Source organism: Leptosomus discolor, chromosome 15, assembly GCF_034619465.1.
Source record: "Leptosomus discolor isolate bLepDis1 chromosome 15, bLepDis1.hap2, whole genome shotgun sequence".
Taxonomy (NCBI): domain Eukaryota; kingdom Metazoa; phylum Chordata; class Aves; order Leptosomiformes; family Leptosomidae; genus Leptosomus; species Leptosomus discolor.
Window position 1 is genome coordinate 17,770,243 of NC_141405.1, and position 21,179 is coordinate 17,791,421.

At 47.1% G+C, this 21,179-nt stretch overlaps 1 protein-coding gene across 1 annotated transcript in view; it reads left to right on the top strand.

Moving 5' to 3' along the window:
• The first annotated feature begins 320 nt into the window (after window positions 1-320).
• Window positions 321-21,179, top strand: part of SHISA6 (shisa family member 6) — a 265,438-nt gene continuing 244,579 nt past the window's right edge. Inside the window, exons 1-2 of the mRNA XM_086473488.1 lie at window positions 321-997; window positions 16,627-16,787. Coding sequence (XP_086329614.1) covers window positions 321-997; window positions 16,627-16,787 — 838 coding nt within the window. The remainder of the gene's footprint in view (window positions 998-16,626; window positions 16,788-21,179) is intronic.

Consider the following 21,179-nt stretch of genomic DNA (forward strand, 5'->3'; position numbering starts at 1 on the left):
GGGTGCCCGGGGCGCGGCGCGCTCTGACCCTCTCCCCGTCTCTCGCAGCCCCTCGCCGGAGGAGCACCGGCCGGCACGGGACCCCGCCGCCGCCTCGAGCCCCGCTCCGCCGGGCTCCGCCGCTCGCTGCGCGCCGGCATGAAGCGCTCGGCGCCGGGCAGCCGCCGCTGAAGAGCCGGGCGGCAGCAGCGGGACCCCCCACTCCCCCCACCCCCTCCATGGGGCAGCGCCGCGGCCGCTGAGCCCCGCGCCGCCCGCCCGCCGCCCCCCCACCCCACCCCGCGCCCCGCCGCGCCCCGCGGCCCCCGCCTCGCCCCGCCATGGGGCCGCGGCACCTGCTGCTGCCGCTGCTCCTGTTCTCCCTGCAGCTCCTGGCCCTGCTGCTGGCCGCGCAGGCGGCCGGGCCCCCCCGCGCCAAGGGCAACCGGACCCAGGGGGTGGCGGCACCGCGGCGGACCCCCAAACCGGGCAAGGAGCTCCTCAACCAGACGCTGGCGGGCCCGGGGGCTGCCGCTCCCACGGCGCTGCCCGGGCGCGGCAAGGGCGCGGGCGGCGGCAGGACGCCCCCCGGCGGCGGGGGCGGCGGCGGGGGCTCGGCCCCGGCGTACGAGACGTGCTGGGGGTACTACGACGTGAGCGGGCAGTGGGACAAGGAGTTCGAGTGCAACAACAGCCTTACGGGCTTCCGCTACTGCTGCGGCACCTGCTTCTACCGCTTCTGCTGCAACAAGCGTGCTGAGAAGCTCAACCAGAGCCTGTGCCGCAACTACAAGAGCCCCGAGTGGGCCCACCCCACCACCGCCAGTGGGGCGCTGCCCGCCGACGGCAGCAACGGCGCCGACGGGGACGCCAACAAGTACGATCCGGACAAGGACAGCACCAACGCCACCGTCTACATCTCGTGCGGGGCCATCGCCTTCGTGCTCATCGCCGGCGTCTTCGCCAAAGTGGCCTACGACAAGGCGCGGCGCCCGCCCCGGGAGATGAACATACACAGGTGCGATCCTCCCCCTCCTTCCAGCACCCCTTCTGTCTAGGGACACCCTCCTCTCCAAAGGTTCCCCCTTTGCACTGCCTCTCCAAGTGTTTCCCCTTTTCACCGTCTGTCCAAGGGTTTCCCCGTTGCATCCAAAGGGTCCTCCTTTCAACCACCCATCCGAGGGCTTCCCATTCATGCAGGCTGTCCAAGAGTTTCCCCATTGCATGACCCCTTCAAGAATTCCACCTTGGAACCGGCTGTCCACGGGTTCCCCTTTTGCACCACTGTCCAAGGGTTCCCCCACTGCGCTACCTATCCAAGGAGTCCCCTCTTGAACTACCTAGTTGAGTCTTTATCCTTTGCTCTGGCTGACCATGGGTTTCCCCCTTGCACCACCCTTCCGAGGATTTCCCCTTTGCGACGGCTGTTTAAGGGCTCCCCTTTTGTGCCACCCGTCCAAAAGATCTTCCATTGCGCCATTGCTTTGAGGTCTCCCCCCTTTAACTACTCATCCAAGGGTTTCCTCCTTTGCGAGGGAAAGAACTCCCTCTTTCCACCGCCTGCCAAAGGATTCTCCCTTTCCGCCGTCTATCCTAGCGTTCCTCCTTGGCACGATCTGCCCAGGGACACCCCCATCCCTTGCACCATCCCTGCCGACCCGCTCTCACTCCCCCTCTGGGTCCCCTCATGCTGCCCCGGGGCGGCACCGCGCCACCTCTCCTCCGCCCCTCCGCGGCGCGGCCCCGTGCGGTGGGGCGCGGGCCCGACTTCAGCACCGCGGACAGCTCCGTCCCGCCCCGCCGCGCGGAGCCGCCTCCCGCCCCCCGGCACCGGCCGCCGCCCCCGCGGGCAGCAGGGGCGCCCCGGGCCCCGCGGTCCTGCCCTGCCCCGCCCGCACCGGCCGGGGGGGGGGGGGTTCCAGAAGGGAGAAGGGAACCGCTCTGCGCCCTCCCGGCGGGGGCCTTTGCCTGTGCTCGCGAGGGGTGTGCGGGAAAGCCGTGGTGTCCGGGAGTGTTCTTTTTCTTCCCTGTTTTCTTTCTGTCCCCCTCTAAATCCGAATAACTCCAGCCAGTAGCCTGTCCTTTCTGTCTGGCTGCTAGGGAAGTAGTTTGTTTTCATTTTCTCCGTGGTTTTACACATTGGTGTAGTAAGAGAACAGTCGTGACATGTCAGAGAAAGTCCTGTTTAAAAGCAAAAGGTCAGGCTTCTATAACAACTCTCCTTTTGGACAAATGCATGTACTCTCTCAGTGGTTCTTTTTTGTTTGTTTGGGGTTTTTTGAATTTTTTTTTTTTTTCTGGTGAAAAAGTCCCTTCAAGTGAGTACTTGTGTGCTACAAACCCCAGAGGTTCCTATGTTTGAACATAAAAATTGGTGAGGAGCTTCCTTGTAAGAACAGTTGTGAGTATGAGTGGGGAAAACCCTTATCTCTAGCAGATAATGCTTTATAAAAATTATTTTCATTAAGAAATTTTAATCAAAACAATGGAAATCTTCAACTATTTTTTTAAGGCTGAACTTCAATCGCAGTCAACAGGGTCTGAGGGAGGAAATTTTAGCTTTTTATAAAGAAAAAGAGATGAATGACGCAGTTGTTATTTATTTGGGAAGATGCATTTTGTTTAGACTCCTCCCTTTACAAGCTGACACACACACAGGGGTGCTGGCTGGTGCGAATTACTGTGTCTTCAATGAGGACAGAAAGTAATGCTGGTTTACACTTGCCAAGGATCTGGCCCATGTATTCCACCACAAACCCCACCTGCCCCTCGTCTCTGCCTTTGTAAGAAAATAACTTCACAGTGTTAAAAATATTGCCATATCTTTTAGGTCGCTTGTGTCTGTGTAGTAAAGGGTCCTGAAAGTAGCTTAGAAAACAGGGTCTTTTAAGTGTTTTCTTGACTAAGGGCTGGTTCCTGAACTCCCCAGCTCTTTTGGCTTCAAGGCAACTTTGTCTGGGCCTTATATTCACACTAAATTTGGTAATCTGACTCGGATGCCCATGTGGTACTTTTGCTCTAGCTCCAGTGTGCTACAGGGTTGAATCCTACACCCTTGGAAATCAGAGACAGTGCTGCCAGACTTGTCTGAATTATCCCTGATGTTTTCATTTCTTTGATGCTTGCTTTTCTTTATTTAGATAAGTTCTGGTAAAATGATTCACCTGTGTGTAGAAGTATGAATGGCAGATTGAGTGCTTGGAAAGCTTGACTTTCAGAGGGTTTTAAGGAGTTGATTGACTTCTATAATATGGTAGCTGGTAAAAGATTATACCTTTCAGAGATGTGTTACCTGAACTTGATCAACACTGCACCATGGTTTAAATATTATGAGGTGCATCTCCAGCAGACAGGGTCTGCATCGGTCTGAGGAAAAATGCTATCAGCACTCTAAGCAGAATGTAAATATGAGGAGTGGAATGGTTTGTCTTTGTCTCTGAGAACTGCTGCTGAGTAACAGGGAAGGAGAAAATCAGAACGTAGTCAGATATTTCTATGTGTTTAAGGTTGTGTCAACTGGAGTTAAGCATAACATCCAGAATAATTCACTGTAGTGATGACAAGAGCATTAAATCTCAGTGTGCATCCCACCAAAACCTCTGGGATGAGAAGAACAACAGTATAAACAGAAATTATTACACTGGGCTAGAAATAGCCCATTGTGAACAGTATCCCACACCCAGGGAAGATTAAGCAAGACTTCCCTGCACTTCACCATAAGCAAGATCACACTTTAAATTTCATTTCATCATGAATGGTTGGTTATCAGTACTGTGTGTAGATGTTATTTCTCTGAGAATTTCTTATCCAGCTTTTACAGAAAATCCTTATTAACTCAGTTAGAAAGAACATTTTGATGGAGGCAGGGCTCATTTTCTGTCTTTTGATAGAAAGGAGGGTTTACACATTCACAGGAGAACTGTCACTTTCATGTGAAATGAAAGGCTGGCTGTGCACTGAGATATACGTGTCCATTTCAGAGCTGAAAATCTGGTCTTGTTTGCAGGCACAACCGCGTACCTTTAAAGCTGAGGCACTGCTGTGATTCTGGGCTGGGCAGTGACAGTAACTGATACTTAAGTTCATTTCTAAGAGCAGTAAATGGAAGTGCTTTGAAAAACAAGAGCTAAAATATTAACATTTTACAGAAACACTTGTAATGCTTTAAACTTAGGCAATTTTTTAATGGTTATAGGATCCAGGTAGAAGCTGGGGCTGATTTCTGAAAGTTACACCCAGCCACATTTTGTCTGCTGTTGCTCTGTGACTGTATTTGTGAGAATGGTTTGTTTTTGTCACTTTGTCAGGGTTTTTTGCTCAAGCATTTCTTAAGTGGGCAGACTATTTGGTTTACTTTCAGTATGGGAATGAACTAGGGAATCTTTGACAGCGAACAAGAAATATCAGCTGTTTGCTTTCAAAGCTGGGTATGTTTTTCTGTAGCAAGGAGGGGTGACCCAGAATATTCTCTTCCTGTGCCATGACCCGAAATCCCCACACTACAGTACATAAATAATTCACTGCTGGTAATATCACTCTATGCCCTTTGTTTAGCCCTCAGCAACAGTAACAGTCGCACTCTCTGCTGAGTTAGGAATGCACAAACTGGAAGCTGTCTGTAGTCTGCAGCTAGGGTTGGAAATGTTACCAATTGCTTGCCTCATGCGCAGCCGAAGCCCGCCCTTGTGAGCCAGAGGGAGACAGTGGTAGTGATGGCCCTGGGGCAGTGGTGGAAGCCCAGCTGTTCTCGTGTAGCTGCTGAGAAGCAGCGCTGGGATTTTTCCCAGCAAACTAGCTGTGTCCTGCTAAAAGGCAGTCTTCTCTATCTGTCCTTGCATGGAGTATGTCCGATGAGAGTTTGGGCTTTTGAAAGGGAGAAGGGAAGCGAGTACCTCCTGCTCAGAGTGCTTCACGTTACCCTGTTCCTAGGGCATTGCTGTTGCCACAAAGAGGAAGGATATTTGTGCTACTCTTTTCTTTGGTCTCTGCCTTTACATCCGCTGCTCTGTGAATAATAACAGTCACTGGTTTTATAAATGAACATCCTTTTCTGATGTAGAGACTGCAGTTAAATTGATCCATTTCTTGTCATTTTTACTCTGCAGCTTTGAATTTCAACAGGAATTGGAGGCAGTGGATCTGTTTGTCCACAGATCCGGGAAGGCTGCATGGACCGTTTTGCATGATGCTGATTTAAAATAAAGGAGGCTTTCTCTTCCTGCAGGCTGCATCTCACCACAGCTCTTGGGCCCTGTGGCTGCTAGTGGGGTTGCTGGAGGACAGCTAGTTTCAGCCCTCTTCACTAACAGCGGAGCTTGTGAAAACTACCCGTCTCTAGAATTAGTTTTTCAAATTGTGGTCACAGCTGGCTCATTCAGTTCTGCTCTCTGCTAGTGTGTGTTGCTTGAGCCAAACAATCAAACTTAATACCTCTCCAGGGCAGGGAGAGAGTGCTACGAGCACACACCTGGCCATAGGGCCTATAAAGAAGATTTTCTTTCTTGGATGCTGTCACTGCTCTCTTTCTCTTTCCACTGATGTGTTTTTATGCTCTGGTTTTGTTGGTTTTACTCCTTTCTGTCTCATTCATCTGACTCACATGCCTTTCATCTGCTCTTTGCCCTACTTTCCATTGTTTATTCATGATGGCTTGAGGCTCTTCTCTAAAGTGCCCTGTCCCTCTCATGGGCACAGAAGGTCCACAAGCACGTGCCAGACTTAAGGTGAAACAGAGAAAGGCACAATATTTTGGCCTCAGAGAAGTTCCTCACAACTAGTTCTTCTGTTTCAAACCAATACTGCAACTTACTGTAGCTGGGGTAACTCCTGTGGAGGGACAAGACCTGAATCGTGTCCTGTTTGCACTGACAAATTGCCTGTTCCTCGCTAGCCAAATCAAGGCAGGATGTGTATTTGTATGCATGTACCTAAACAAGATACTTTTCCTTTTGCTTCACTTACATGTACTGGGGAAGCTCCCGTCTGAAGCTCTGGTCACAGTTTGCACAGTTTGGGCACTGCTCTTTTTGCCATGCTTTCCTCTTAATCTAGGTTATAAAGAGACTGGCTTTGGTAACAGCACAGAGCCTGCCTGGCTACAGACTTCTACTGGCTTCTCCTTTCCTTTTTCTCCCAGTGAGAGATGCTGCTCTTAGAAACCATGCTGCCTTCGCCAAATCATTTCAGTGTCTCTAATTCCCATTTATTTGTGTGGGGTTTTTTTATTTTATTTTTTGGTGGTGGTTTTTTTTCTGCTTTCTAATGAACTTATATATTAGTAACTCTTCATCCTAAGGTGTCAAGGGACTCCAGTCTAGCTCTGAACTTCTGTTTCTTTTAGTTTTGTAATCTCTTATATCCTTAACTAACAGTTGATCTGTGTGTCTTTGGAGATCAGACGCCTTTTAAAACCTCTGTTTCACATAAGAAGATCTGAACCTTATCAGGAAAATCAGATCATGGTGCTTTTTTTGCTTGCCTTTGCCCCTACTCGCATGGGCAATCTGTATTTCCTTAGATCTGTGTGAGCTGTAATGCGTGGAGGTCTCAAATGTCTCATTACCCAGGCAGACAAGCCTGGAATTCATTCACAATAAATATTTTGCTGTAGTTCAGCACTTGCCCCAAACTCCTTTGTTGCAAAGCTAGGGCTCTTCAGAGAAAGCACAGTTTTCTTCAGTAACTTTCAAGTCCCTTAATAGTACTTACAACGTAGGATTTAGCACAAAATAGATATCTTGTGCATGAAACTTCTGTGCACACTCGCATTTTTCAAAGCACTGCCTATCAACTCAGTGCTGTTGCTGGCTTGGTGCATGCAGATACGCAGCATAAACAATAACAGACTGAAAAACCATACCAGCTGAGCTCTTAGCATAATTTCTGCAGACTTTCGTGCCTGCAAATTACCTAGCCAGAGCTCTTAGTTCTATTTTATCTTCTTTGCATGATCAAGACCAGTGCTTAGTTCCTTTTCTGTACAATGACACTGCTTCCAGTTCTCCCCAGCACCTGTGCTTTCTTTTCTGGGTGCGTCTCTTCTATAGAGTCTCCCTTTCACTCTCTTGAGCAAAGGGACATGTAGCCCGGGTTGATAATGGGGCCAGAGGCAGCGAGGGCAGGTCGATGCTCTGAGGAAGAGTCGGGCAGCACGGCAGGTGGCAGCCTGCTCTCTGGCTTGCCGTGAGCGCTGCGCCCTCGGCGATGCTGGGGGACATGACTCCTGGAGGCACCAACCCCTTCATGCCACTCGCGGTCCCTAAATAGCCTAATAATGGCTTAGAGGTAGATCCTGACCCTTGCTGCCCTGGCCACTTGCTGTTCAGTATAACAGCTCTTCGTGAAGAAATGTCAGTTGGAAAGATTTATTTTAACTTTTTAATTACAGAATTTTTGTGTAACGGTTCCTTTCTCTTTGGACCTGCGCTGTCACTATTCAAAAGAAGTAGTATGACTCGTTGTGAGTTTAGTAATTGTGGTAAATTCCTCGCTGACGTCACAGCAATAGTAGGAGACTTATTCAATTTCTATATGAGTGTTAGATGTGTAAAGTACTTCTGTAAGATGTGCAGTCTAAGCACTGCTGACATTTACTGCTCTTGATGTTTAGCCTAAACCACCTGTTCCAAAGACAAGAGCTTTACTTTCCATCTAACGTCATAAAGACTGGAAACGTGATGAGCTCTCAGTGACAGTTGTTTTCTTGTTGGTTTATCAGTGTGACGCCTATACTACTGCTGCTTCAGCTGGAACGTATTTTCTGCATACATGCATTCATGCAACATCTGTGTATCTATAATGTAATTGTGTCACGTATGTGTTAGTTTTGTGTTCACCAAGAAGAGCGAGTCAGGAAAGCTGGCAGCCTCATTCTGCTGTCATAATCTGGGGTAACAGTGTGATCCGTAGTACGTCCATAACTAAGCTTTCAGTGAAATTTGTCGTTAAAGCTGAATTAAATTCCAGGACCTTCTGAAATAATTCTTGTATTTGGCATAAAGATTTTTCAGAAGACATCTGACTTTTCCTTGTAGCATTTCTTTTGAGAGTATTTCCTCATTTATGCTAGGTGCAGGTGCACAAATGTTTTGCTCTTCAAAGGGTGTCCTAGTCCTTAATCATTTTCTCTTCTTAACTCCATGGGTGCATTCACCTATTCTGTAGACACACACACACACATATACAGGTGTCCACCACATGCTCATTCAGGTTATTGTGAAAAACCATTTCCAGTGTTCCTCCCCAGAAGCCCTGCTCTGAAGAACCAGCTGCTTTTGTTTCTAGCAGCTGCAGAGACCAGTTATCTCTTTTGCTGACCTGGGACTGGTGCATCTCTAGTACACTGCTGAGCCCCTGCACTTTCAGAAACAAGACCTACTTTGGCATAGTCGCTTCCACGCAAAGGAGGTTGCCTCCCAGAGGGCTTTGCTGGCAGCAGCATCCCTGTGTTTTCCTCCCTGTATCAGTTTGCAGTGGTGTTTGTGCAATCAATTAAAGCCCCATCCTTCTGGTAGTAAGATGAGAGCACAGTCAGTGAGGTCAGGCATGTGCCCTGGAGGCAGCAGAGATGGGGAGACCTGATGAAAGGCAGTGTACACTTGCCTTCCTGTCTGCTGCTTCACAGCTGTCATAAGGCAATAACATGGGCAAGCAGCACTCAGCTGGCAGAAACTGCGGTGTGGGAGCCCGTCTCACAGGACAGCACAAACCCAGCTCGGTCAAGGGCAACACGTGGCTCTGTGCGATCAGCGTTTGAAACTTGACAAGGCATGCAGTAGGTGTGAGGACAGGCGCCAAACCAAACCATGAATAATGCACGGCTGTGCTCTGCGTGACTTACCAGTGCCTGAAATCCCCCTCCTTTGGAGAGACCTGTCCCTTCCAGGTGAGCTGGCTCCATGGCTGGATGAATTACCTCTCTCAGACTAACTGCCTCTTTATTTCCGGGTTAGTAAGAGAGCACAGGGGAGTCTTTAACCTCACTGTTTTTATAAGGACTTGTAGCGAAATCCTGTCTGTGCCGAAGTCAATTGGAGTTCTGCCACAAACTCCATCACAGCTATGCTTTTAGCGGGCTTTTAGCTCAGCCAGGCACTGCTCTCTTTATTGTGCTCTGCCAGATCCGTTCGGTCATTCTTTTTTCCATTCTTCCCCAAATTAATGGGGACTTGGAACAGGCAATTCTGTTTTCTAACGTGCTGTACATAAGGTCTCGAAGAGAGGGGATTTTCAGGAGACAACTGAGTGAAATTTTGTGTGTGTAGAACCTGCACTACTGAAGATAGTCAGCTCTTCCTATCCCCTTTTCTTATCTGCAGACCACTCCACTCCAATCTTATTTCCCACAGGCCACATCCCAGCCCGTTGGAGCTGTCAACAAAGCTCCCCTTGTCTTCAGTAGAAGGGATAACTGTGCCCACACTTGTGCTGTCAATTAGTGTTGAAAATCTGGGGACATTGGGAAGATGGGACACTACTTTCAAAGAAAAAGACTGTGATGAAGGACAGCACTCCTCCAGCCTGCTGTTACCTCCTTGGTAGTTAAGACAGCAGGTTAAGTTTCTTGGCTGGGTTGGTGAATGTGCAGGGTGTGCTAAAGCAAGCTGGTCCTTCACAGCCTCTGCAACTTCATGCCATCTCTGGATACAAGGTCCCTTCAGCCTTTGCAGGTGAATGTTACTTCTGCACTGTACTCCCTCCTACCATGCTATCCGATGCATCTCAGAGCTCATTGCAGAGGCAAATACCGATGTGTAGCAAACTCACTTCTTAAACCAGAGATTCCTCTCTGTTTCAGCTCTTTGCTTATCGCTGTCTCCCCAGGATCTGTGTGTTTTTTTCTCTCCAGCCCAAGAGGAGAGGGACATGTGTCGACTAGAGATATCCCCATCAAATACAGTCCATGAAGTCCTTGCCAGCCCTGGGGGACTAACCCAAGTTCTGCATTTCCGCAGATAGGTCCTGAAAAAAAAAAACCAAACAAATAGCCAGCAATACCTGGGATGCGTTTATTCAGATGGAACTTCCTTGGCCAGTGAGGGGGGAACTAGACAGGGAAACTGTGGGATCTGGTCCCATTCCTGCCTCAAGCTTTCTCAATAATATCGAGCAAATCCTTCCTCCTTCAGCCCACAGAGCACTGAAGAGCAAGGAGTTTCTTCCCATGGGCAGAGGAGACAAGCAAATCAGCATGCTGGAATTGCTGGGGTCAGGAAGCTAAGGCATTGATGGTGGCTGTGGAAGATGGGATTGTTTCACAGTGTGAAAATTACTGTAGGAAGAGCCACTTACATAAAAGGACCTGGAGCGCTCTTAGCTTGGGTCTGCTGTCAATGACATTGCCTAGCCTGAAGAAACCCCACTGGAGTCATTCCTTTAGTCTGGGTCTAGAAGGATTGGGATCAGCTCCCTAGCGGGGGTTGTCTCTGCTGTGTTTTGAGCCCATTTATTTATGGTGCTTGGGGCTGGAACCTCCAGTGAGACAGCCTGGTTTGGCTACACATGCTACAGAATGACAGAATTGCTGAGGTTTGGAGGCACCTCTGGGCATCAACCAGTCCAGGCTCTAAGCCAGAGCACGTTTCCCAGGACTGTGGCCAGTTAGGTTTTAAATGCCACCGAGGATGGAGACTCTGTGACCTGCTGGGACACTGTTTCAGTGTTTGAACACTCTCAAATGTAAAAAAGTTTCTTCTTGTGCTTAAGTGGTATTTCCTGTATTTCTGTTTGTGCCCTTTGCCTCTTGTCCTGTCACTGGACACCACTGAGAAGGGCCTGGCTCCATCTGCTTTACACCTTCCTATCAGTTATTGATACTCATGGATAGGATCAAGAGTTGAAGAGGTGAAGTTTGCAGATGACACCAAAATGAGTGGGGTAGTTGACATTTCAGAAGAGAGAGCCACCCTCCAGGAAGACCTGGACAGGCTGGAGGAGTGGGCTAGCAGGAACCTTAGTAAGTTCAAGGTGGACAAGTGTAAGGTCTTGCACCTGGGAATACATAACCCAGGAATGCAGCTCAGACTGGGATCCGCCTGGCTGGAGAGCAGCCCTGTGGAAAGGGACCTGGGGGTCTTGGTGCACAACACAAGTGAACAGTGTGCCGCAGCAGCAAAAAAAGCCAACAGGATGCTGGGTTGCGTTAACAAGGGCATCACCAGCAGAGATAAAGAAGTCATTATCCCACTCTACTCGGTGCTGGTCAGACCACACCTTGAACACTGCATTCAGTTTTGGTCCCCACTATACACAAAAGATGTGGACAAGCTGGAAAGGGTCCAGACAAGGGCCACGAAGATGATCGAAGGACTGGAAGACCTGTCATATGAAGAAAGGCTGAGAAAACTGGTTGTATTCATCCTTGAGAAGAGAAGGCTTAGGGGAGACCTTATTACCATGAACCAGTACATAAAGGGTGGCTACCAAGAAGATGGAGACTTGGTTTTTACAAGGAGTCACATGGGAAAGACATGGGGTAATGGATACAAGTTAATCCTGGGGAGATTCTGATTGGACTTCAGGAGAAACTTTCACCATGAGGACAATTAGACATTGGAATAATCTCCCAAGGGAGGTGGTGGCTTGCCCTACATTGGGCAGTTTTAAGACTCAGCTTGACAGGGTGCTGGGCCCAATCATTTAAACTGTATTTTTACCTTGAAAGGTTGGACTAGACGATCCTTGAAGTCCCTTCCAACCTGGTATCCTATGATTCTATGAAGATCCCCCTGAGTTTTTCGTTCTCTAGACTGAACAGCCCCAGCTGTCTCAGCCTCTCTCCCATATATGAGATGCTCTAAGCCCTTAAGCACTTTTGTGACCCTTCATTGGACCCACTCCATGTTGTGCATAAGGAGCCCAGCGCTGGACACAACCCTCCAGATATGTCTCACTAGTGCTATGTAGAGAGGAAGGATCACCTCCCTCAAGCCTGAAAAATCGTTACTGATAATTTACTTCCCTGTTCACAAAGAAGCTCCTCTCTCCCCTCCCACATCTCCGTGCTAGAACTCAGAGAGGAATAACCTCCACATAGCTGCTGGACTTCACACCCTGCCTGGTCTTCACTGCGGTTTGTTCCTGTCTGTTTCCTCCATTTTATTCGACTCTGCTCTCTTTCTCTGTGTTCTCTTTTGGCTTTCTGTCACTCCCTGCCATTAGCCATCTCCCAGTTTGCCTTGCCTTCACTCTCTTTTCTCTTTAGCGAAGTCTGTTGATTTTATCTTTCAACACCAGGGCCCCCAGCTGATGCCCAACCTTGCTATCCTACTGCTTACACCCATCCCTTTTGGCCCTTTGTATTTCCAACAAGACCTTTTTTTTTTTTTTTTGTCTTTCGAAATGGCCACAACTGCTTCTTTGCATTAGGGTCCCTGTGTTCATCCCACCGTGTTTCTTCCCAAAGTGTTCATTTAGTCGGGAGTTGCATGAGAGCCTTGACTGCTGACGTACCTGAGAGCTGGACCTTTGGGATGTCCTGCCATGCAGGACATCAGTAGGTTTTTCTCCCACGCTGCTGGTCCAGCACTGGTCTGGAACAATATCCCTGATGTCACTATGTCTATTCTGGGTGTACACAGAAAGAAGCTTTAACGTTCTCACATAAATGACGTTAATGAAAAAGCGGTCATAAATCATTATCTCAGGATATGATTGTACAGTTACGCAACTCTGGCTACTCCATCTGCTGCCACAGGTAACACGTTCCAGTGAGTGAGGTTTGTTTTCCTGAGATAAGAGATGTGTCGTCATAGAAAAATTTCTGAAGTGTCTCACAGCCTTGTGGAGGTGATTAGGATACTGTTGACATCAGTGGGACTAATTGTACCCAAATGGCTGCACACACAAGACCCAAATATTTCAAGTGATTTTATTCTTACTGAAGCTTTTGTGGTGGACAACTAGACATCTGTACCCAAGAGACTGATACCAACAAAATCCTTCCTCAGTTAAGTGTGACTGACCTTCCACCAGTGTGGGACTCAGGTCTCTGTGCTTTATGGAAATAAACTGGATCACACACAACAATGTGATTGAATTGGCAAGGAACTAACCAGTTTGATCCAAGTTTGCCTTTCTCCTCTACCTATAATGTTTTGCTGGTGCTGAACTGTCTTTTTTCTCTCTGTAGACATTAAAGAAGAGGACAAAGAGTGAGCACTCAGGACACAAAGTTTAGTGTGTTTAGGGCAATAAAAGATTACACCTTCAGCACTGCTGAACTCACATTGTTTTAGTCCTGTACGCTTGTGAGCTAGATCTGCTTTTGATGGTTATGTTCTATTTATCTCATGTGTAGTCTGACATGGCAGACATTGCTTTCCTGAGTATCAAGTGGGATTTCTTTAATTCATCTGAGAGTAACAGTCTCCTCTCTTCCATGTGTTTGTCACCCGACTAGAAATCATTTCCTTTTATGTTGTGACTAGAAACTAACCCAGAGAATAGCTCTTATTACTATTGGTTCAGGATGAAAACTAAAGAAGGGATTAAATTTGTTCTTATCACCTGAATTATATTTTTGGTTGTGGTAAGGATCAGGGAGTTCAGGTGCTGGCTGTAACCGAGGAACAACCAAGATTCGATCTATGAGAAACTGTTCACAAACTGAAATATTACCCTGGACACATGACTTTGTCCTCATGGAGGGCAGCAGGCTCAGGCTTTGTCTCTCGGGTAGATAAGAGCTGAGAGGGTGAGGCCCTTCTAGCTGGCTCCAATTGTTCCAGAGTATATTCACTTTAATAACCTCAATTTTTTTAGTGAGTGGAGGTAAACTGTCCATCAGGAGGCAGGGGAGCACTGTTCTTAGGACTGTATCAAATCCCAATCAGCAATAAGAGCAGGAGAAAGGACAACAGTGTCAGGAGCAACAAGATGACCTGCTGTGTAAGGTGGTCCTAGACTCAGAGTCATAGTGGAATTTAGGTTGGAAGGGACCTCTGGAGGTCACTTGTCCCACCACTTCCTTAAAGCAAGGCCAACTTCAATGGCAGAGGATATTGTTTGGGGCCTTATCCAGCTGAATTTGAAGACCTCCAAGGATGGAAATCCCTCAGCCTCTCTGGCTCCCTGTTTCAGTGTTTTGCTCTCTCACTGTGACTTTTTTGTCTTTTATAAACAAGTGGAATTGCAACACGTGCTGACTGCCTCTTATCTTCTTTGCCTCACACCTCCAAGAACAGCCTTACTCTGTCTCCTTTGCAGCTCCCCATTAGTGGGATGTAGGTCCTCTCTTAGCCGCTCTTTGTCTGGTTAAACAAGCTCAGCTTTGGGGAGAACTGGTTTGTACTCTTCCATTTCCATCCCACCAGTACTTCCAGCTCCGCTTCATGATCTTCAAGCTTCTTTTACTGCCTCTGTGTACCTCATCCCACACAACCCCTTCTGACTGTACACCAGTCCCTGATGTGACCTTTCCTGCCCAGCTGGCTCTATTATATTAAGCTAAGTGGTATAGAGTGTTTTAGTGTTATCCACACTGTCATCTTCCCCTGTACTCTGAGTGATTGCACTCTTGACACTAAGAGTAAGAGTGTCTTCAACAAGCGTTCAATATGAGCCCAAGCCAGTGTGGGCTAGTAAATAATGGTCCTAATACAATCTCTGTGATTGAAAAATGACTTTTAGCATCTCTGTACTGCAGATACCATTAAATGGTCATCTGATGTTTAATATATCTGGGAGTTATGCACTAAGGGCTCAGTTCTGCCAACCCTGTCTTTAGAAAATATGTTGTCTCCATCAGGATGTGCTGAATGCTGGTGCCAAATAGACAGACCTCATTAGCTTCCCACATCCTCCCCAGTCAGGAAGATCTGTAGTGCAGTGGGGAGATATTTGCCTAGAAATGCCATCAGGATTATTGGTGAATGAATCCTCTCCTCAGGAGGGAACCACACAGTTCGCATAGAGCAGGGACCTCAGGCCCCAGCTTCAGGTTCTTGTTCTGTCACTCACATTCCGTACAACCTTGGGCAAGAGGCCAAAATTTCAAACATGTCCTGTAAGTTGGTGACCAGTTTGTGATACCTCAGGCATGATTGTGAAAGGTGGCGAGCACCCACAGATCTGTGTCAATCAATGGGAATTCAGCATCTTTTGGAGAACACCATATACCAGTTCCTTTTCTTCAGTGAGGAATAACCATAGGAACAAACAGAAGAAGCCCTGACTTGTGACAGGGCTACGTATCTATCTCTTATTGCTGTGACCTTCACCTCTCTCTGAGTCTATCTTAGCACAAAAAAAAAAAATAGCTGTGATTTCATGTCCCTGCATGTGACAACCGCTTTACTCCATATGTATCCGTGTGTGCACATATACATATCGTGTGATTGGTTACAGCCTCTATGTGTGCTCTGTCTACAAACAATAAATAATCAAATAAGGTTAAAAATTATCTTATTCTGTACAGGGTGTTTGGAAACTAGTGTAATCCTCTTTTGGAGCCTCTGAGATCTTCCAAGAGTTTCCTTTGTTGAGCTCATTAAGGTTGCAATTCATTATGCACAAGGATAGCAGACTGTGGAGGAAATTATTTGGAAAATAGAAAGGACTCAGGTCCCAAACTATTTCGCATATGAAAGACCAGAAATACGGCATTTAAGGCATGCTAGTAGATATGAGCAACACCAGCATCACTCTCATCAATATGCAATGAAGGAACTTCTCCCCACATCTTTCTTGGTTCCTGAGGTGACATTAGGCATATTCCCTCTGCCAAAAGAAAAGAACCTTTGAAACTCTGTCATCTTTAAAATGCCACCATCCCTTCTAATCCACACAAGCCACCCCCTTCCTCCTTTATCTATGGCTCAAGAAATGGCTTGTGGCTGCACTAAGAAAATCAGTGCATTTCATGCTATAGTTGTTATACTGTGTCCATGATATTCAGAGAGGAAAAAAATCTTTGAATATCCACTCATCCAAGGGGAAAACATTGCATGCAACTGAACTGTGTGACATTTCTTTTTCTTGGGGAATAGCAGAGAGACCTCAGTACCATTAAAGAAATCCCTAATGGACAAAAAGTTCAAGATAGGCTAATGACCGTGTTGACATTAATCCATGAAAGTTTTTCAATCCTTTTCTTCTGGACTGCTGGTTCTCCTTTAAGAAGCCCACTTCACCACTGCTGTGTATTGAGCTTCTTGCAGAAAAAAGAAAGGTTTAAGGAGTGTGGGCACCGGACTCCTAATCCAATTGAATCTTTGGCTTGGGCAGGGCAGTTTTGGTGTAACCTTTGGAAGATGACAGTGCCTGAGTCTTAGGGCTCTGGTGTGTTCGGTGGTGACTCTTTGTGAAGGCAGTGCTTTATGCTTTGGAGAACAGTTCATCTGCACGGTCACTGACAGCAAGGAAAATGACGGAGAGCTAACTTAACCCTAGGGTGAAGTGAATTAGTGGAAGCATATGAAAAACTAAACAATAGGCAGGCAAGCCTGTACATACATGCAGCAGACACACAAAAAGAAACTGAGCTTTTAAGCCTTTTTTTTTTTTTCTGTTATTATTGGTTTTTTTCTGTTTATGGTAGAATTCCAACTACTGCTGAACTCGCCTAGTGACTGTGGGAGTAAAAATACAGAATGCCATTCTAGCTACTGTGTGAAAATACATTTTTTTCCCCTATTTCTCTCTCCCCAGGGCTCTGGCTGACATCTTAAGGCAGCAGGGACCAATCCCAATAGCACACTGTGAAAGAGAGACTATCTCGGCCATAGATACCTCCCCCAAAGAAAACACCCCAGTCAGGACATCTTCCAAAAACCATTACACCCCTGTGCGCACCTCCAAAAGTAACCCAGGTAAGTGCCGCTTTCTCGCTCTCTCTCTTCAGAGGTGGTTGTACCAATTGTTAGAAGTCAGCAGAACACCACACTTACAATAGTGGATTTGTAAACCTAAAATTAGGATAATAAATGGTTTTAGAAGGCAATCAGATAGAGCAGAGGAATTCAAGGATCTGTGGTGATGATTCTTTGAGGTTTTTGCTGAATGGAGTGGCTGTTCTCTCTGGGCATTTTAAAAATTCAGAGTCAGTGAGGTATAAATTCAGCTTATACAAAAATGCTTGTATTGAGCAAGTGTATTTCCAAGAAAACATGCATGCTATAAAGCATAATCAGGCTCTCTGCACACAGCAGCTGAGAAGAAAGAATTCCACAAAACTGGGGCCACCTTAATCGTTCAGGTGAACTATAGGCATGTGACAAGAGGAAAATGTGGAAGGTGACCTAGACAGTATCCCAGGAGCTTAAAAACACTGGCCTGCGGTGCTCCTGAGAAGCATTGGCCTGGCAATTGGGACGCACAATTTTTTTTTACAACTTCTGTTGGCTGGGTGAATTTGGACAAATCATTTGACTGCTTTTTGCCTTGATTTCCTCAGTGGCACAAGGATGTCAGCCTCTTAGGTAAAGATATCGTTCTGATTTATTTAATGCTTCATATATTGATAATTGTCAAAACAATGTCTCAATGGTGGCTGACCGCCTTTGTTAAGTGGGAGATGCGGTAGACTTGCCATCACTCGCCATCTCTCACTTGCAACTGGATGCGTGCCTCAAAGATGTGCCCTCATTCAGTCACAAGCTGTTCAGCTTCACATAGAAGTTTCTGGGTGCATTTTGTGAACTGTGTCACCTGGCAATCAGAGGTTTTTGCTAATGGTCCCCGCTGGGGAATCTTCTGAAAGAAGCTAGCGGGAGCTCAGACTGCTCCATGACCTGTGGCGCTCGATGTGCTCTGCTTTTTGTGGAAAGGGCCCGTGACAAAGGGCAGTGACTGTTTGGTTTCCGTTGCCTTGTTGCGGTGACTATTGGAAGGGTTTTGCTGCAATGTGCATCACCCTATGGAGACAGGGCCAGGTGACTGTGTTCTCTGGAAGCTTCCCGTGCTGCTGGGAACAAAATAATTTCCCTGAGAATGAAGAAGGATTTCTTTGCTCTCCAATTTTCACTCAGAGGCCAGTGAACCCTGTAATTTTGTATGTCAGAGAGTTATACCTCTGAAATAAAATGTTGGTCTGCAGAACAGTACATGAGGTGAGCTGTCTGGAAAAGGAAGGTGCTTTGGCATATCTAGGGCTTGGGACTGGCCCTTGAGAGGATATGTGATTCTGCCCCAGGGTAGAAACACAAGAAATAAGGGGTTTTGACTGGTGAACAGGTATAGGCACCAGCAGAGAGCAGCTCTGACACAAGCCGTACGGTGAGATGAATCCCTTTCTGAAGACACCCCGTCTCTTCCCGTTGGCTCCCGTTGGTCAGTTAGAGCAAGCAATTCCTGAACAAAGATACAGAAGAAATTCTTTGCTCGCAGCAGAAGAGACTAGCTGAATACTTGAAGTCTGAATTAGGTGTCTCGTTTAGGCACTGTCAAGTCTGAGAAAAGGCAAATGGGAAGGTTTGTGAGGGGAATTGCTAACTGCAGTGTTCTTCTTTGGTGTCTGTTGGTAGCTGATGGCTCCAATGGGCATTTTTAAGACTTTTAAGACTTACTGCTACGTTAGTGGAGGCATCCAAGGGTGCAAAGACCAGAGCACAGGTATTGTGAGTGGGTTTCTAGTACAAATGTCACACTACAAAGTGACAGCAGCTGTTAAGGACTGTACTTGGTCCTTGCTGAGGACTGGAACATAAGATGAGCCAGGCGAAATGGCTGAGAAGGAAAAGGCGTGCTGTTAAAGATGACAGTCTGTTCATTCAGCCTCTGCTTGTCTGTATGTTTGCCCATATCGTGTGAAGGATAGAGCTAGGACAAAGGTTGGACTTGATCTCGAAGGTCTCTTCCAACTGAAACTGTTCTATGATTCTAAGGAGAAAAGCCGTTACAGTTCAAGGCTGAAACAGGCAAGCCACAGGCAACAGGAGACCACTAAAAGATTGTCACAAAGTCATCTACAAAGGAGAGGGACTTCACTTCCAGCACAGCCTTCCACAGCCATTGGCAGCTGTAGGGGTAATTGATCACTTCTGCCTTGGGGCAGCCAGTTGGACCAAATGTCACACCGAGCCCTTGCCAAAGCTGGCAAGGGAAAACCTGCTCTTGTAGCTTGCCCAAAAGAACTTGTTCCTGGCTAAGTTACGTCTGTTATTAACATGTCCTCATATATCATATGAGACAGAAAGCTAATCACTTACGAAAGATCATGAGCTCATAAAACACCTATACAGTTAATGGGTTTTTATACTGTTTCATTTGCAGAATAGGGCAATGCTCCATTGCAACTATACTCTGTTACTCAGCTGATCTTCAGATTATTGCAGTAATCAGGAAATCGTAAGAGTCAATGCTATAATCTTTTAGGTTGGGAGGGAAGTAAAAGTTGGAAAACAAGAATGGGTTATAGCCTGTTAAACTAGAATAAAGCTGGTAAGCCACGGTATGGAAGTAGAAGAGGGGTCACCATCAATACTTGCTTTCTGGGGAGGAGGGGAAGGAAGGAAATAAAAAGAGGGGAATGGTGGACAGCTGGGGGAAAAAATAGAGTCACTAATATGTAGTAGCAGGATCTAGGCAAAGCACTGCTCACTGGTGCTGCAAATTGGCTGGAGAAGACCATGGCTGTAGGGTTTTGCTTTGGGATCTGAAAAGCATCAGGTCTGCTGGCTGTGGTTTGTCTCAGGACTCCAGAGTATGAGAGGTTAAGCAACCAGAAAGGACTAGAGTTGTTACAAACAGACTGAGATTGAGTTTTATATTTGTTTTGCTTGGAACTTTTGTTTCCAGACTTATAACTAGAAGGGTGCCCTTAAGTCTTGCGAAATAAACCATAGCTTCATTTTTCCATTAGGCTTGTTCTGTGTCAGGGAACAAAATGATTGTAGGTGACAATGACAAATTGAGGTGGTCTGTGTCTGAGGTAGTAGAGTCCAAACAAAGCAGCATGTGCAGGTGCTGCTGAGGTCATGCCTGCGGCACTGAACTTGCTGGGTGGTTGCAGCACGGGCAAGTATGGAGAGGAGTCCATCTCCCCTGTGCCAGATACTACTCTTCCTGCAAGCACTCAGACAGCCCTCAAATGGTCACAGCAGATCACAGGATGGGAACATACAGCTTCCTCCGGTAGCCCACCAAGATGTGGGTACTGTTTCCAGCTGTTGCAGTTGCGTGAAGGAGAATTCAAGATCAAGGCACAGTCCTCAGTGTATTTGGCCAGACGCTTCACAGCAGGTGGTTTCAGAACTCTCTAAGCTCTGCAGTGGGACAGGAGGGCCTGGTGTTAGGTTTAGTCTGTACTTCTCTGTTGAGCTCTGAGATAGAAGAACCCAGGTCTAACTAATGCTTCTTTAAGGGAAAAAGAGAAGTAGGTCTCTCTGTCCTAGACATGGAGACAATTGTCATTCTTCAGACAAGGCAGCTGGTTTCAAGGCAGCTTCAGCCTACTACTTTACAATGAGCACCTTCCCTAGGTGGTGTGGGAGCCAGGTATTTATCAGAAGCAGAATACATTTCCTGCACTGTATTCTGCCGAGCTTGAGCGTCCCAAGTGTCTGAAGAGCATCTCTCCAGAGATTATTGCCACTTTTGCTTTCCTCTGAGAACCAAGCACACGCTCTTTTGGGATGGCAGGGCACAGTTCACCCTCACTTCCACTGACATTTCTGTTCATTGGTTTTATACAGGGCTGCTGTTTTGGCGGTGGTGGTAGGCTCTTTGCAGGTAAGAAAAGCTGAAGGCTGTGCCTACAGATTGCTTGGGTCAGAGCACACCTCTCCAGCTGTGCACCACCTAATTAGTATGAGCTACAGCACTCTCTGTAGACAGGAGCGCTTCTCCAGCCCACACAGACCTCTTGTTAGTTCAGTGTTTGCTATTGTGAGTAACAGGTAAAATATGATGAATCTGAGATTACAGGAAATCAATCTCATCTAGCTACCTATCGGTATTTTTAATGCCTCTATCACAGCAGCACCTTTAGGGGTGTTGGAAGGAAAACTTTAGCAACATTCCCCCCCATCATTTCTCCTTGGCCACGTTACCTATCCTGACATCCGCTGTGAAGGTCAGTGCCATTCATTTGTTCAGTGGATGGCCAGCAAACATAGACAAGAATGAGGATAGATGGGAGAAAGGTTAATAGTTCCTATGGGCTTGGAAAACATCATACATAAGGAGCAATATGCTCTGATAGACGAAGGTGCTGCATTTAGCACAAGAGACAGAATTTGAGCCAGAGGCAATCCTCCTGCAAC